The sequence below is a fragment of the Rana temporaria genome, chromosome 6, assembly GCF_905171775.1.
Source record: "Rana temporaria chromosome 6, aRanTem1.1, whole genome shotgun sequence".
Lineage (NCBI taxonomy): Eukaryota > Metazoa > Chordata > Amphibia > Anura > Ranidae > Rana > Rana temporaria.
The window spans coordinates 149,250,602-149,265,401 of record NC_053494.1 but is presented as its reverse complement, the minus strand read 5'-3'; the positions used below and the strand labels follow the sequence as shown (position 1 = coordinate 149,265,401).

Below are 14,800 nucleotides of genomic sequence, written 5' to 3'. Positions count from 1 at the left end.
CTACCTCCGACCACGACAAGTTCTCCAACCAGCAGAACCGTTACTGTTGTTCAGACTGCAAGATGCAGTCCCAACCCTGCGCTGCTCTCTCTGGATAGGACCACACACAGCCTTGCAGCCAGATGTTCTTGGAATAGGCCTCAGCAATGCTGTATCCTGGCCTAGGCCAACAAGGCCCAGGCCTAGGGCAGCACTTTGCAGGGGGGGCAGCACGGAAAGAGTCCCCGCCGGCTTGCGCTACACTGTTAGTGTAGTGCCAGTCTTATGGGGGGGACTGGGCAGAGAGGCAAATTAGTCTAGCACTCCCATAAAGCGACCGCACTGCTTCCGGTATGCGGGCGGCCGGCATTCCGCAACTGTGGGGGGGAGTTCTTCAAATTTTGACTGTCCTATCATCCTGGACCACAAACCTTCCTCATTGTGCTATATGTTTTCTGCTGCACCATTGGTATGGTTATATCTTCTTAGTCCTCTCCATAAAATTATCAGAAATGTGTGCTTAAAGAACTATAGTCAACACTTTTTTTTTTCATTTTGGATAGAGTAAGGGAGGGTTATAGCCCCTGTCAGTTTATTTTTTTGAGATTTCCCTTGACTTTCTGCCCCATAGGCAAACAGGAAGAGAAGAAATCTATGCAAATTAAATTAAGGGACTCCATTGCCCCCCCAGGCCCTCAGAACTAGTGTCCCCACTCTAAATTTTCAGGGCGGGGTCTTAAACAGCAATGGGTGTGGCCTTGGCAGGAAGGGGTGGGTCATATTTAAATTAGGGGTGCATGAGTTTAGTCAGGCCTAGGGCAGCACAAAACCCAAATACATTACTGGGCCTCAGGCTCTAGCCTAGCAGCCTGGGGCAGTACAACACACGTCCACCCAGACAGCGGTCCAAGTGGCACTGAACCCTAATCACCTGACCTCACCCAAATAAATAGGCTCTCCCAGCAGGCCAAGGGACCCAAGAATATCCCTGTACATTGGCTGAGACACCCCATCTATCGCTAATCTGTCCTTGCAATGCCCTTGTCTTATCTAATGCCACCAGATACCCGGCCATCGAGTGACAGAAGAGAGAAGTACAGCAATTCCAGAATTAGGGTGGAATTAATTGATCTTCTATCAATTGGCCAAGGCAACTATACTTGGCAGGTAAATTTACTAGCAACCCTGCCTAATAATCAGGGTGTTACAGCTGCATTTGCTAAATAATTTACTCTGTTAACTATCATATCACTATATTTTAGAATCAGTCTGCTAAACATGATGCCTGCTGCCCAGTATTCCAATGCACTTCCCTCTTTGTATTTCTGTGGTCTGTTCAATGTAGCTAAGCCAAAAATGGGAACAAATGGGGATTAAAGTGACCCTGTCATTAAAAAAATAAATGATTTAATAAACAGGCTTACCTGCAAAGAAAAGAAAAAAGAGACTGAACTTTTCCTACTAGATTGGCCACCAAAATGACATTATATTCAAGAGAAATAAAGTAAGAGGTTTTCCTCTGGGAAACCAACGCTTCCAGGAATGTTGGTTTTTACCCAGCAGCACCTAGTGGTTCCTCTCGCCAACCTCCATGCCATTACAGACCACAATAGTGATGTTGAGGTCAGTGGAAAGAAATGGTAGGTGCTGCTGTGAGGGACCATGGAGAATGACTCTTCCAGAAGTGTTGGTTTCCCAGAGGACTTCAGTGGAGGATTTCTCTTGATGGAACTGCATTTCTGCTGTGTGGACAGTGAGAAAGGTATGTTTTCAGTTTCTCTTATTGAAAGAAATGTGTGATTTGTATTTTTCTTTTTCAATTAAAGGTGTTGCATTAAAGACATTCGCAAATAACACATTTGTTAACATTTCATGCATGTCCAGAAATTATAAAAACTTCCCAAACTGTTGTGCTTATCAACTCTATATAAGACCATCCCAATTTGTCCAGAGCATACTCTTTGGCCCGGATTCAGAAAGAATTTACGTTGGCGTATCTATTGATACGCCTCGTAAATTCTAGCATGCGCCGGCGTATCTTCTTTCTGTATTCAGAAAGCAAGATACGCCGAAATTTGGCTAAGATACGACTGACGTAAGTCTCTTACGCCGTCGTATCTTAGTTGCATATTTACGCTGGCCGCTAGGTGGCGCTCCCGGAGATTTACGCGTAGAATATGCAAATTAGGTAGATACGCCGATTCAGAAACGTACGTCCGCCCGGCGCATTTTTTTATGTTGTTTACATAAGGCTTTTTCCGTCGTAAAGTTACCCCTGCTATATGAGGCGTATCCTGTGTTAAGTATAAACGTCGGGCCAGCGTAAAATTTTCCGTCGATTACGTTGTTTGAGTCAGTCGTTAGCGAATAGGGCTGTACGCAAGTTACGTTCACGTCGATAGCATTGACTATTTGCAGCGTAATTTGGAGCTTGCGCACTGGAATACGTTCACGGACAGCGCATGCGCCATTAGTCAAAAACGTAATTTACGTGGGGTCAGCCTTCATTACCATACAACACGCCCACTGCATGGATAATTTGTATTCCGCGGGCTTACGCCGGACCACATACGCTACGCCGCCTTAACTTAGGGCGCAGGTTCTTTCTGAATACAGGACCTGCCTCACTAAGTTACAGCGGCGTAGCGTATCTGAGATACGCTACGCCCGCACAAATTTACGCCGGGCTTTTTGAATCCGGCCCTTTGTATTAACATTACAATACCAAATTACCCATTCAAGGACTGAGCACACATTTGCCAGCTCATAGAAAGGGGAACTCTGAGTCAGAATATTGTGATTTGGCAGTGCTAACAGCCTATTTATATAAACTATAAATGTTATTGACTGGTCCACTTCAACAAACTCCTGAATTGATTTTCATTATAGCTTTACAAATTAATATATTCACTATATTAAAAATAGAAACCGAGCTAGGTATAATAAATGTTATTACTAAAATATAAGCAGCCGATTGTTCTGACGTGTTCAGTCTATAAAGTCATTTTATTCATAACAACTGGCATAAAATATTAATCTGAATCCATTACACATAAATACTTATCTGGCGAGGGAGCAATCTTATGAACTCTGTATACACATAGCTAAAGTGATCCTTGGGGCCTCAGGTATATTAGCCATGATTAAATGCAAGCTTCTATGTGGTTATACAAACAAGCCAACTTTTATTTACTTAGAGATTACATTTCTAAATGATTGACAGCCCAGATCAATGGTAAGGCCAGAGCCAAACCAAAGCAGTCATACAAATCGAGGCCTTTCGGTGTAAAACCAAAAGTCCTTTTATCAGTATTTTTCAGACTGAATCCAGATAGAACCCAGGCAAATATTTGAAAAAATACACTATACACAGACATTCAGGGGAATTCATAAAGAGCGTTTAAGAATTCCAATGTACCAGCACACAACAAATGTCAGTGTGGGCAAAAATTAATCTGGGGCATGCACTGAGCGTGGAGGCGCACTGAGACCAGTACGTCCAAATGGGCTCTCTGCTTTTAGTGCAACTGTGCTTCATCCCTGATGCTGCTGCACCTCACAGGCAGCACAGCGGCAAGGAGATTTGTACCAATGGGGATTCACCTAATGGGAAATCACAGATACTAGTTGCCTATCAGGTCACTTTCCTTGTCATTGACAGCAGGCAGTGGGCGGATCCTTAGCCAATAGACAGCCTGCTATTAGCTATAGAATCTGTCCACTGCCTGCTGTCAATGACATGGTGAGAGTGTAGCTGATGGGGAACTAGCGTCTCAGCTTTCCCATCAGGATCCACCCACTGCAGTGTCACTAGTTGTCAGGTGTGGTCAGCTGTGAAGCTGACAGTATCCTTAACAACAAGTGACAGGGCGAGAGTAACGATGGTAAATATGTCTATACTACACTGCATACAGGGATACTGCATACTCTCTGCCTGTCTGTGTATGCCAGCTTAGAGTAGGTCTTTTTTTACCTCCACCCTTATTTATGAAATGGAGGCAATTATTTTTTTAATTTGGTGCATTAGAAGTGTCACTTTGTAAAAAGGAACTACCTGAACATGTCGCACGTGTTGGTAATGTTACTGAAATGGACCGTTGAGAACATTTGAATCTGGCACAGGCCATTTTATTTCAATGTGTCATTGTTCTGCCCAGCTTCTAACCTATCTTTGTTGGTCAGTAATGCACTTTACTGTAAAATCAAAATATGTACATCTCATTTGGATTTTAAATAAAACCTTAATTTTATTAAACAAAGAAAATCAGAAGAGAAGTAGATTGTGTGCTAGTTTCCTTTTGCAAGTGGTATCTGTTCTGGGGCAATCCACTTCCAGCTTCTATGCCTGTCTTGTGTTAAGGAACTCCCCACAGGCTTGTATGGGACAATCCCAAATAGCGGGACTTGCAGTCAATGGTTTAGGGGATACCAACCACACAATAAACTATCATTTATACAACCTACCATCTACTTCTGATTTACTATGCGTTTGGTATTGTTAAAGGTTTTTATAGATTTTGATAAGGTTGTGATAAATGTTGAATTTTTACAAAGCTATCAATCTGATCAAAAAATACAAAATCACTCAAAGACTGCCATGCTTCTTGCACGCTTGGTAAATGCATTCTTGTTAACTTTGGTACAGTCCAATTATCCCTAGCACCACTGGCAACTGTCAGGTCACAAATGCCTGCTTTAAAGGGGAGTTCCACCCACAATTTCACTTTTTAAATATAAATACCCCTGTAATACACAAGCTTAATGTATTCTAGTAAAGTTAGTCTGTAAACTAAGGTCCGTTTTGTTAGGTTGTTACAGCATTTAGATTAGTTTATAATCTAGAAATAGTCCGTGGCCATCTTAAGTGTGGGCATCATGAAGCCAGACTGTATGACTTCCTGGATTTCAGCCTTGCAGATCTCGCAATGTAATAGGTTTCAGTCAGGTTTGCAAGGACTACTGGGAAACATGATGCCTATCCCAGAAACCCTTGCGAATAGCCATGTGATTTAATAGCCTAGTCTAATAAGGAGGAGGAAGTAATGAAGGACTACAAAATAAAGGTATTTACAAGCAACAAAATAAATAAAAATTGTCCATTCTGAACACTATGAGATTAGGGCATGCAGCACAGACAAACATAAAAAAAATGGGTGGAACTCCACTTTAACTTATCAGAGATGAAAGATTAAATTGCCTCTTACCTACTGCTTTGGCTTCATATTCATTTGCAATTTCCTCTGATTCCCCTGCAGCACTGATGTCATTCTTTACTTTAGCCAGACTCTTAAGCAGTTTGCTGGCACCCAGAGCAGCCAAGGTGCATCCCCTTGTCTTGGGAAAAGAAATCGGTAACACATTTTAGATATTTAAAGGTGATTCAAACTAAACAGTGTTAGTAGATGAATAATGATATAAATCTTTTCATGTGATTTAGAGAACACAACTCTAGGACTATATAACTATACAATTGAAAAGTAATCTTTGATTAGCCTCATTAGCCTGAGGAGCTGGTTTTATTCATGTTTACAAGAATTAGAACATTTGTGCTGATACATCCCCTATAGTTGTGCTTACCCACTTGCAATTGGTGCAATTGGGTGGGAAAAAACATTATGGGACAAATAAATGGATACTGTAAAGCAGGGATATGCAATTAGAGGACCTCCAGATGTTGCAAAACTACAATTCCCATCATGCCTCTGCCTTTGGGTGTCATGCTTGTGGCTGTCAGAGTCTTGCAATGCGTCATGGGACTTGTAGTTCTGCAACAGCTGGAGGTCCGCTAATTGCATATCCCTGCTGTAAAGCATCCAGCAGACCACATATTTTCAGCACCATTCATGGATCAGGTGTTGTTCCCCGAGATCTTTTTGGTGTAATTTCAAAGATCCCACAGGGTCTCACATTTTAGTATACAATTTTCTTATTAGCAAATTTTATGTGTCTCAAGATTGTTTCTTTTGTAATAGAAGACTGCAAAAAATACAGCACTATGGATTTTAAAACCCAAGTCAAACTGTAATTACAGCTCAGACTATATCCCAATACTTTTTTGTTAGGTATTGGAAAGAGTAAGTAGGGGTTAGAACCTCTGCTACCTTTTTCACCCTGATCTGCTTTAGGAGATATCTCCTTACTTTATAACTGCTTGTCAGACAGGACAGGAATTGAAGGAATATTAACAAACATACATCATGTCTATTTGGCAGATTAGGAAACATGAAATCTCCCAGAGGGCGCAAAGCCAGAAAAACTGAAAATTTACTATCAAATACTTGCCGTAATTTTCCTTTCCTGGAGGATTCCATGACAGCATACATTTGGGTAGCCCCACCCTAACTCCTACACCATAGGACCAACTTGCATACATTTTCAGGCTGAGCCAGTGGCCACGTTCCGTAACTAGCCTACTCATGACTCTGGGAGACATTGAGTCCATCAGGAAAGGAAAATTACAGTAAGTATTTGATAGTACATTTTCAGTTTTCCTGACAGACTTCCATGGCAGCATACGTTTGGGAACTAACTAGCCCAAAAAACAAGGATGGGATGACGGAAAAGTAGGGTTTCAATAATAGCCAACAGAATTTCATTTTCCTACAACTATTCCTGGTGCCCTTTCACAGTCAGCCCACGAAGCCTACCATGGATGAGTGTGTGGTAACTGCTTCCGTAGGAACCAAGCCCTAAGCTTTATAAGCCTAATAGCTAGCTGGAATGACCCATCCAGCGAAAATTTTGGATGACATCTCCATCCCGCTGGTTCTGCTAGAGAAAGTGACAAATATGTCCTAAAACTCTGAGCACAGCTGTATCTTGAGAGCATGCTCGAAGTAATCCAATATCCATGGCATGGAACCAGTTATCCTTGGTGGACCTGCATATGGTAGAAACAAATCTTTTGTTCTCATAGAATGACAAAGCCACCTCAAATTGCCGCGCAGTATGGATATAAACACTACCCGTACTGGGCAGAAAGCCTTGAGGATCCCTCTCCGCACAAGGCCCAGATCCCGGCAAACCTCCTGACTGAGGAAAAAGAACCCATAGAAAGGCTGCCTTCATGACTGAGACTTTACTCAAAACTGGACTAAAAGATTCCATCTGGAGCAGCAAGCTGTCAAAGGGCCTTAAAGGTCCTGGCTATGGCCAAGCTTCCTGCTGAGGATGTAGCCCTAGAGCAGGGATAGGCAACCTTTAAGAGATGGAGATCTACCTGGACAATATTGAAGAGATCAAAGATCACTGGGGTGCAGCACCCCCTTTTTTTATTAATTGCGTAGCAAGCCCCCAATAAAAAGTAAAGACAGCATTAAAAACACAGAGGTCAGTAGTAGGTAGGGAGGCGGACAGAAGTTGGTAGTATGTAGGGTGGCGGGCAGAGGTCGGTTAGGATGTAGAATGACGTAGACACGTTGGTAGGGTGTAGGGCGGCATACAGAGGTCCGTTAGGATGTAGGGTGGCGTAGTGTGGTCAGTAGGATGTAGGGTGGCATACAGAGGTTGGTTAGGATGTAGGGTGGCATACAGAGGTCGGTAGCATGTAGGGCGGCATACAGAGTTTGGTTAAGATGTAGGGTGGCATACAGAGGTCAGTTAGGATGTAGGACGGTGTACAGAGGTCGGTAGGATGTAGGGCTGCATACAGAGGTCGGTAGCATATAGGGCTGCATACTTACTTATCCACTACTTTCAAAGCAGGATACCTTACAGTTTGCTTAATTCAGCACTCTCAACAGCTTCTGACACAAAGTTAAGTGTTATGTTCAGTACCTTGCAAAGGAGTGTAAGCAGCGCTTGCACTCTTTTACTATGTTGCCCATGTTCCAGTTGAGGTGGCACTCATGTTGGTGCCCAGTTGACACATGTTTATTCCTTAGATACTGGCCTGCGAAGGAGAGGAAGCAGATTGTTCCCACCCCAATCACAGTGGTTATGGCTAAGCAGCAGACCAGAAGTGCACCACTTCGTACACTTTCAAATGTTGCGCAGTTGCACATTGTACTGCAACTCACACGTCATTGTTTTCTTCAGTTGTACTTGACAATTCCTCAACCCTTTTGTCACCTGACAGAAAATAGGGTCTACCTTACAGACCATGGGGGGCCCCTATCCGGGTATCTGGTTTTGTGTGCTCTACGCCTATGTTGTCATGACCTAATCAGTTTAAAATGGCTACATCTCCAATAGTGTCTTGGAATGTCCGAGGAGTGCATGACCTGTTAAAACGCAATATGATAAGCTCTTGTTTAAAGAAATCAATCAAACCCAAATGATTCAGTAAAATGGGACGCCTTCAAGGCTTGCTTTAGAGAGGTACTTTTATAGCAGAAATAGAGGCCATAGAATAGAACTCATCAGCCCTTTTGGAACGAGGGGAGGCTCAGGTACAGAGGCTGGAGCTCCCCGATGTTACAAACCCCTCCGATTCTGCGAGGGAGGCATGGATATCAGGCCAGGATTCTCTGGACTGGTTGGGATCCTCTGCCGCGGAACAGAAACGATTTTTTACTAAGTAGGCGTTCTATGAGGAGAGAGAGAAAACGGTTTGCTTGTTAGCAAAGATTGGCAGGTCTTAACAGTCATCTCCAGCTATAGGGGTCATTTGGTGTTCAACCAGGCGGCTGGTGAATGAACCAGAGCAAATCATCACTGAACTGGCCTCCTTTTACACAGATCTGTACAGCTCCAGGGATGATTACTCTTGCACTGCAGAGATTTCTATAATCTAACTCCCTGCTGGTCCTGACTCGTCGTGCCCGCTTGGAACTCTTGGGACCGATCACGTTGGACGAGCTGAAAGAGGTAGATGATGGTATCCCCATGGAAGTCTATTCCCAGTATGGGGAAGTCATCTTACCTAAGTTACTGGAAGTATTCAATGCCTCATGATACCGGCCACAGGGCACTGTTGTCTCTTTTGTCTAGTTTGATGCCAATAGGGCATTCAACAGTGTCAACTGGCACTATCTCTGGGCTGTATTGTCCAAATTTGGCTTTGGTCCTAGATTTATTGCCTGTACGCGATTATTGTACAGCTCTCCACAAGCAGCCATACGCATGTTTGACAGGATGTCTTCTGCATTTACACTGAGCAGAGGGACTAGGCAGGGCTGTCCCCTGTCCCCTCTGCTCTTTGCACTTGCCATTGAGCTCCTCGCTGTCCACTTCTCACATCAGAGCATCACTACACAGGTGATTTCATTAGACAAAGACTCCAACACAGAAAGAAAAACCTTACTAAAACAAACAGATATCTGGTTTAGGACAGAAAGCAACTGCACCAAACTTTGATAAAAATGCTACAATGCACACCATCTGCATAAATATCTTCATATGTTTCATTTTGGTTATTATCTATTTGTTTTCTTTTTTAACATAAGTGGAAATACTCCCTATCAGCCCGCATGACATCTGGTCCCTTCTACTGACCTCAAGCCAAACATACTCACATATCCTGGAAATCTTCCACAGAGAAATCGATGCATCTGAAGGGTGACCTGGATCCCAGAGCACATCACACCATCATGCTGGGCTCACTTTAGAGGTTACCCGCTGTTAGCAGGGCATCCGACCTGGCACAACTGCTTGCTATTGGCAGAGCTCCCATTATTACAGGTGTCAATCTTCTGCGCATGTGTGGCATTCACCACCCTGATGTTAGCTGGGGACTCAGTGACTACTGGAGCCATCCTGGACACTTATGAACACCACAGGATGCTCCTGAAATCCGCGTGTCTTTCCCGCGTGAGACCCTGGTCGCCACGACTTCCAGAAAGTAGGAAACTTTATACGAAATGGTCCAATGAATGAGGAGGACAAAAAAAAAGGAAAGCTGCCTCTGGCTCAGCCTAAAAATTTATAGAAGTGGGGGTCCTATGGGGTGGGAGCGAGGACAGGGCTACCCAAACGTAGGCTGCCATGGAAGTCTGTCAGAAAAAAAACATGTTCTAGAGTTGTGAAGGTTATGTACCAGTTAGGAACATGTATAAGGCTGTATGGTAAACATGATATAAAATCTAAAAGAGTTTAAATGTAGGAAACAGCTAAATAAATAGTTAAATACGTATATGTTAACTGTTTAAATGCCAAAGGAAGACAAGTCAAAGAGATGGCCTTTCCCAACACCAATAATATTCCAGTTTCTTCTATTCGTATTGTATATTTACACAATTTTACAAAGTTTGTCTAGCCAGACTAAGATCAGTAAAACAAGAAATTGTTCTGTGTAAGAGATGATGCAAGCAGAGCGTCGCTTTGGGTGCTAGAGGTTACGTGCCTACAAGCTCCTCTGATAGAGCTTTCATACGATTCTATTAATAAGTTACTATATATCAGTGTAAAAGGAAAAATCTGCGGTAAACCCTATAAAACTAAATAAATAAGTGAACAAATGTGTTGCAAATGAATGATGATCAAGATGGTATAAAAAAACAAACATAAGTGAACTGGTGCAGCAACTAAAAAACCTTAAATATTCAGTCCATAAAAGTGTAAAACAAAAATAGTGTGCTACCACATAAATGAGGTGAAAATGTGTTAATAAGTGAAAAACCTTAAATGAGAGAATAGCTAGAAAAATTGATACAATGTCTTAAACAAGCAATTAGGGATCCAAAAAATGATCGAAGTAGCTTCATAATTCCCGGTATCCACAATTACAACAGAATGACAACTTGTCTGTAGGTAAGATTTTCTGTTCATCAAAGAAAAAAGGCAATCACTGCCGCTTGCCAAATCTGTTGGATCTCAGGTAATAGAGATCAAATAGGCATGTCAGAACACCATCAGCCAGATAGGAATCAACATCTAAAGTTTCCAATGAAGGTGCAGATATCCCGTCCGAGCTATGCAAAACTCCTTTTTCAATGGATTTTATACATCAAATGGATATCCAAACTTGCTCACCACTTATTAACACATTTTCACCTAATTTATGTGGTAGCGCACTATTTTTGTTTTACAAGTTACTGTATATGTTAAGGTAACATTAGCAAAGCTTTGTTGTGGTAGTGATGGAGTGTGTGTAGGATTCCCAAAGAAATGCTAAAACCTGAAGGTGCTGAATGAAGGTAAGATTATGGTACCCCATATGCAGAGCTTTCTGATATTTGTCAGACATCTTAGACATATACTGTATTAACTACAGATGCAATTAAAATAAAACTCATGGAAATGTAACAGATATTAGTCTACTCTGACTGTTCCTTCACTAATCCAAATTTATTTTCTTCATACAAAATGAGAGTGTTCGTATAATATGAGTGCCATACAACTATCAGTCATTCTCCAAAATATTGACCGTCTTCCTGTATTACAATATATCTAGACCAGGCAGTGATATTAGGAACTGTTTTAGGCATTGTCCTTACAGGTGTTAAAGAAATTCTGTGAAGGATGGAGATTGTTGCAGGTTTTTCGTCAGATTAGGCGACCCGTCAGATTTCGTAACAAAAGTTCCGCCATCTTGCTACACCCCGCACTCGTCCACAGTTTGGATACAGTGAGAAGGTGGCAAGCGGACATCTTGTTACACCCACCGGAGTCTGGCATTTCACACTTATTTTTACCTCTAAACGGAGCTTATATACTGAAATACAGTATTTACAAATCCGCCTGACTGTTTTGATGATGAATTTGTCAGATCAGCAAACCTGTGAGATCAGCAGGCTTGCCGCTGCTTTTACAATTCAACATCAAAACAGTCAGACTGATTTAAAAACACTGAATGTCACTATGTAAGCTCAGTTTGGTGGTAAAAATAAGTGTAAAAATGCCAGACTCCAGTGGGTGTAACAACACGTCTGCTTGCCTCCTTCTCACAGTATCCTTACTGTGGACGAGTGTGGGGTGTAGCAAGATGGTGGTGACGGAACGTAATTTCCGTTACAAATTCTGACGGGTCGCCTAATCTGATGAAACACAGGCATGAAGTGCAGACACCTACATACTGTACTAACTGCAGCTTAACAAACTGTTGTGTCAAAGCATACTGATAAGAACCACAACCACAAATTTCTATTGACCCATGATTATAATGGGAAGCCTCAGCAACAAAAGTAATCTGCAGGAAAGTGGCAATAGGCATGTTTTGTCAGAATGTGCTGAAGCCTTGCCTGTCTGAATGGCCCAAAATTCCGCTGCCACATGAGGCAAAAGAGATTTTTTAATGTGATCATAGAGAAAAGTCTTAATATTGAGACCTGACAAGGTAAAGAAGACCTGGGAACTCCAGCAGGGAATGCTCGCCAATGGAGGACACAAGCTTTATGGAAAATTAGACCTTACTGAGTGTGCTAACAACTGAAATGCCAATTTAAGGTAGGCTGACCCTTAATGTAGTTTACACAAGGAAATCTGTGCTATTGTAGCTATAAACAGAAAATGTAAATCAATGCTATGTTACCTGCTCCCATATTACTTTAGACAGCTCTCTCTTGTTCTGCAGTATAGCCCATATGAACAAAACCTGGATGGGATGTTTGATTATTGGTGCAAGATCCTGATTAAAGAAAAAAATATGTAACGTTATTCATCTATTACAATACTATCATACGTAATTTTATGGCAATAATTCAAAAGGAGACTTAGCTATTTAGCTATGCTATTTGTACTATTTAATAAACACTTTATACCTGTTATGAGTTAATGAAGATAAAATATTAATATGGAAAAAAACAAACAAAAGAAAAAAACATTACTGACCAGTCGTAGCTGCTCACAATGACCAGGGTGGAGCTTTGTAAACAGTCAGCAGCATAGGTGCGCACTATTGCAGTAGGGTGTGCACCCCATAGCTCAAATACACATGCCTGTGTGTATAATATATATATATATATATATATATATATATATATATATATATAAATATATATATATATATATATATATATATATATATATAAATATTACTATTTAAAAAAAAATCCCAATATTATTATTATTATTTGTTTTACAATATTATGACAACAATGAAAGGGACAATTTTTTCTGACCAAATTTTGATATGTAGCTCAATGTAAAGCGGGGGTCAGCAACCAGTAGATCATGGCCAGGTGACTGGAAGCTTGCTGACCTGCCATCCTAGAGCATCAAGCAGAGTGCAGTACAGTGGCACTACTTGTAAAGTTTGAGCTGTAATAAGAAGCAACAGTCGCCTAAGCCGATGCCTCCTCTGTAGTGCTGGCTCCTGTCCCATGTGGAGTGATACCAACTGCACTCCATCTCTTATCATGGCTAGCAGTCTCCAGAGTGGTGCCAGCAATGGAAAGAAGAGATCTTCTGGTCAGTGTGAAGCAATATACTGGGCATGATAGTATATTCTGCTTTCACACTAATGTGCTGCAGTTTACCGACACCGCAGGTGCAGTGTACCTGCAGCTTTCCTGTGGGCTTGCGGCACTTAGCCATAGACTTCAAGTTTGGTGCACTTTTTGAATGCAGGAGTTTTGGTGCGCTTTCAGAAAGTGTATCACACCTGCAGAATGTAATAGAAGTCTATGGCAAAGCCCGGCTAACCCAGGAGGGTCGCATATGCACTGCTCTACACCCACAGTGCTGCTGTGGGCCAGATTGTTAGAGGAGATACGACGGCGTATCTCCAGATACGCCGTCGTATCTCTGTGTCCGGCCGGTCGTATCTATGCGCCTGATTCTTAGAATCAGTTACGCATAGATATCTGTTAGATCTGACAGGCGTAAGTCTCTTACGCCGTCGGATCGTAACTGCATTTTTAAGCTGACCGCTAGGAGCGTGTATGCTCCTTTGAAAAACAAACTGAGGGCCAGATTCTTAGAGGAGATACGACGGCGTATCTCCAGATACGCCGTCGTATCTCTGCGTCCGGCCGGTCGTATCTATGCGCCTGATTCTTAGAATCAGTTACGCATAGATATCTGTTAGATCTGACAGGCGTAAGTCTCTTACGCCGTCAGATCGTAACTGCATTTTTAAGCTGACCGCTAGGGGCGTGTATGTTGATTTACGCGTCAAAATATGTAAATCAGCAAGATACGCGAATTCCTGAACGTACGCCCGGCCGACACAGTAAATTTACGCCCTTTACATTAGGCTTTTCCCGGCGTATAGTTTCCCCTGCTATATGGTGGCATAAGTGCAGCGTATCAATGTTAAGTATGGCCGTCGTTCCCGTGACAAAATTTGAAAATTTTGCATAGTTTGCTTAACTTGTCCGTGAATGGGGCTGGACGTAATTTACGTCCACGTCAAAAACACTACGCCGCTGCAACTTACGGAGCAAGTGCTTTGAGAATACAGCACTTGCCCGTCTAAGTTGCGGCGGCGTAACGTAAATCGGCCATATGTTGCCTCCTCACCACCTGATTTAAACCAAATGCAAGTGATCGCAATGCTGTAGTACAGCAATTTGAAGTTTAAATCAGGTGTGAGGAGGCGACACTGTGCCCGGTGAGCTTTAATTTCTTCTATGTCATTTAGTTAGATCTCCACCTCTTTAAGGTTGCCTACCCCTGATATAAAGTATCAACTAAAATTATGGTAAGCAAAATGTTCTAATTTTTAGCTTTCTGTTTCTTATCTGTTACATATTTATAATTACATTTTTTATACTTCCATAACCAGAATGCTACAGATGAAATTCTATGTTACAGTTATATTTTTATGTAATAAATGTGTGCAAATAACACTGTGTTTTAGAAACTGACCATACAATGAAAGAAATACAAGGTTGGGTTTTATGGCCAAACAGTTAAACACTGTGGGCCAGATCCATGTACCTCGGCGCTTCTTTGATACACTGCGCCGCCGTAACTTACAGCGTATTTTCTGTATCCTGAA

The 14,800-nt window shown here is 42.0% G+C and overlaps 1 protein-coding gene across 4 annotated transcripts in view; it reads right to left on the bottom strand.

Annotated features, from left to right (window-relative positions):
- The window catches only part of TRPM8 (transient receptor potential cation channel subfamily M member 8), a 124,126-nt gene that overhangs the window by 34,528 nt on the left and 74,798 nt on the right, over window positions 1–14,800 (bottom strand). For all 4 annotated transcript variants that reach the window (XM_040357555.1, XM_040357554.1, XM_040357552.1 and 1 more), the window contains 2 exons: window positions 12,389–12,484; window positions 5,184–5,313 (listed from right to left, as the gene is read on the bottom strand). In XM_040357555.1, the coding sequence (XP_040213489.1) occupies window positions 5,184–5,313; window positions 12,389–12,484 (226 nt within the window). The remainder of the gene's footprint in view (window positions 1–5,183; window positions 5,314–12,388; window positions 12,485–14,800) is intronic.